A 2917-nucleotide genomic window follows, 5' to 3' on the forward strand; every position below is an offset into this window, starting at 1 on the left:
GGTGACATTAAAATGAATATACCAGATTGAACTTTCCTGCCATAACACGTTACTTTAATACTTCAAATAATTCAAATAATACTTCAGAGCATGGACTTAATCTTCAAGTCAAGGTAAGACCACAACTTTAATGAAAATGGGATCTTACAAAGAAAGAACAATCCAACATTTAGATTGTGGGTATCCTTTTGTTGAACGGTCTGTTTAAAATGAATTGAAGCATCAGACTAAAAAAGCTTTTGAAAATAACCGAATATTTTGATTAAGGTCAAAATATAATATTTGTAAATCTGACTCTGAAAGAGTCAGTGCCTCACCAGCCATGAACCTCACCGCACGTCACTGGTTGACATGCATGCACTATGCAAGTACTCAGTGTACACGGTGTACTTAATGGAAGTGTAATAACAGAAGTATCCAAACTGAGACGCAGTTGTTTACATAGTTCTGATGTGCTGCCCACTATTCTTGCAAGCGTGTGTATTTTGTTTAATTTTGTTTGAAACTGATTATTCTTACCATTTTCTGCTATCTGGCTTTTGTATTTTCTATTTATAAACAATACTCAATCAAGGCAAAAATTGTCAGAATGTAATTTGGATCCTGTTGCTGCTTATTCTCATATTCAGTGAGTGTGATTTGGTTTGAATAAGTGAAGTGTGCGCTTGCATATCCCTAACACTTCTGCCAGGTGTTAAATGATGTAAAAATGTGTATAAAATATTCATTGTCTCTGTTTGCTAGTGTTCTTCAAATCCAAGCAGCCGATTAACTGAGTTATGTGTTATGTATTCATGCCTCATTATACGAACGTCTACTCTATGCCTTGAAACAGTGTAAATGTGCTGTACTATTCCAAATGGAATTCTTTTTACACATAATTACTGCTCAGAGGCGGTTAATTTCACAGGCTCAAAGCTCCTTTTGAAATGTGTTGGTAACATGCTACATGACTTGTATTGTGATAGGATTACATTCAATAACTCCTGTCCGGGGTTCCCAGCAAAACCCTGGACAGGCTCCAGTACATCCAGAACTCAGCTGCCAGGGTTCTCACACGCACCAAGCGCTGGCAGCACATCACCCCCACTCTCTTCAACCTCCACTGGCTACCGGTCAAGTTCTGCATCACCTACAAACTCCTCCTCATCACCTACAAGTCCCTCCATGCCCTCTCGCCTCAGTACCTCACAGATCTCCTCCACCCTTACATCCCATCCCGCACCCTTCGATCCTCAGACTCTCCATTCCCCATTCACGCCTCCGCACCTTCGGAGACCGTGCCTTCAGTGTAGCTGCCCCCACCCTCTGGAACTCCCTCCCTGCTGAAATCTGTAATGCCCCTTCTCTGAACATCTTCAAATCTACCCTGTTTTATGTATTTATGTCTTGACTCTTGTCCTTCTATGTTTCTTGTTAAGTGGCTTTGGGTTAATGAAAGGAGCTATATAAATTAAAGTTATTATTATTATTAATAATAATACTATCCAATTGTATTGTGAAAAAAATGATCTGACTGTCACAACATTAATTATAGGATCTAAAGCTCATAGAGAAGAATATCAAGCTAACAAGCAAGAAACCTGTCCTTAAGTGAGTTTTACTGTTCAGGGTTTGTCACCAAATCTGCATTTTATCATCACAGAAATAATAATGACATGGGACCAATACTGTCCCTAAGTCAAACAAAGACTAATGCTGTGTCTAATTTCAGACATTTCCCTTAGTACAACAGCATGTTCACTGTGAACACTTTTGAATTCCAACCATGTATTGTTGATGGCTTGCTATGTACTGAAAATAGAAATAGATGAGTGCAGAAGGAAGTTTAATAACTTAATCCAAACTGAGACGCCATTCTTCTAACTGTAAAGTTATCAGTGATGCTAGTAATAACTTATATTGCTTTTGTGTCAGCTGACCTTTTTTTAACCTCTGCTAGTTTGTATTTAGATTTAGAATTAGATAGACGGTGTGTTGTTAATTGAGCACACTTGTGCAGCATGTGAATTTCGACCACGTAGCATTGTTAGCTAGCTATGCCATACTTCACATTAGGACACACTTTTGGCACACGTGAGGGCAGAAGGACACAAATTAAAGCACAGAATAATCCTTTAAAATCAAACTGGCCAGATTACTGCAGTGCTCCCCATTACAGAAAGAAAGAACGTCATCAGATTACAAATATACCTAGTAGCAATAGGGATTACTATCAGGAATAACAGTTCAAAATACAATATAATGGTGCCAGCAACAAAACTTCCTAGCTAAACACAAGGACTCAAAAATCTAAATTAATGAGTAAGGTAATGCTAAAAAGACACCTACGGTTTAAACAACAGGTTACTAACTATATATATATATATATAACACTTTTTCAAATCATTTTTAACACCAGCAGAAATGGCCTTTGGATTGGTCAGTGATTTACACAGCCTACCTCTACAGAAGTGGGAAATGTAAACGATTAAACTGAAAATTATTTTTTGTAATTATTCATGTAAACATTTTATGTAATGACCGGTATCGAATGTGCAATTACTTTAACGAGGAATCCCGAAAAAAACTGCCCCAATGTTTGGCAAAAAGTATAAAAACTCAAAAGGTTGTGTTCATTTACATGTATCAACTCAAAGGAACCAATACTGTGACCACAGAGTTGTCTGCACATAGCTCGACTAGAATGGCAAGTGGCTGCTTTAGAGAGGTTTTTTATTGATGTCATTGTAAATGGTTGATTGGTTTTTAAAAGGACATTGATGTCGCATCAAGCGTGTCATCACTTGGGGGCCCCTTACTACCCGTGGCCCTAAGCAGTTTCCTTCTTTTATTTTATCTTATAAATACTACGAGAATGCGTTTTTTATATAAGAGTGTTCTATTTTCTTCATCTCTACTTATACTTTCCTGTAGC

At 37.6% G+C, this 2917-nt stretch overlaps 1 protein-coding gene across 1 annotated transcript in view; it reads left to right on the forward strand.

The window, feature by feature from the left end:
• The window catches only part of LOC104966270 (proto-oncogene vav-like), a 31963-nt gene extending 30668 nt beyond the window's left edge, over positions 1–1295 (forward strand). The window contains exon 15 of the mRNA XM_010795453.1: positions 1004–1295. Coding sequence (XP_010793755.1) covers positions 1004–1295 — 292 coding nt within the window. The remainder of the gene's footprint in view (positions 1–1003) is intronic.
• The last annotated feature ends 1622 nt before the right edge of the window (positions 1296–2917 follow it).

The sequence above is a fragment of the Notothenia coriiceps genome, unplaced genomic scaffold (assembly GCF_000735185.1).
Source record: "Notothenia coriiceps isolate Sejong01 unplaced genomic scaffold, NC01 NC01_scaffold00037246, whole genome shotgun sequence".
Classification (NCBI taxonomy): domain Eukaryota; kingdom Metazoa; phylum Chordata; class Actinopteri; order Perciformes; family Nototheniidae; genus Notothenia; species Notothenia coriiceps.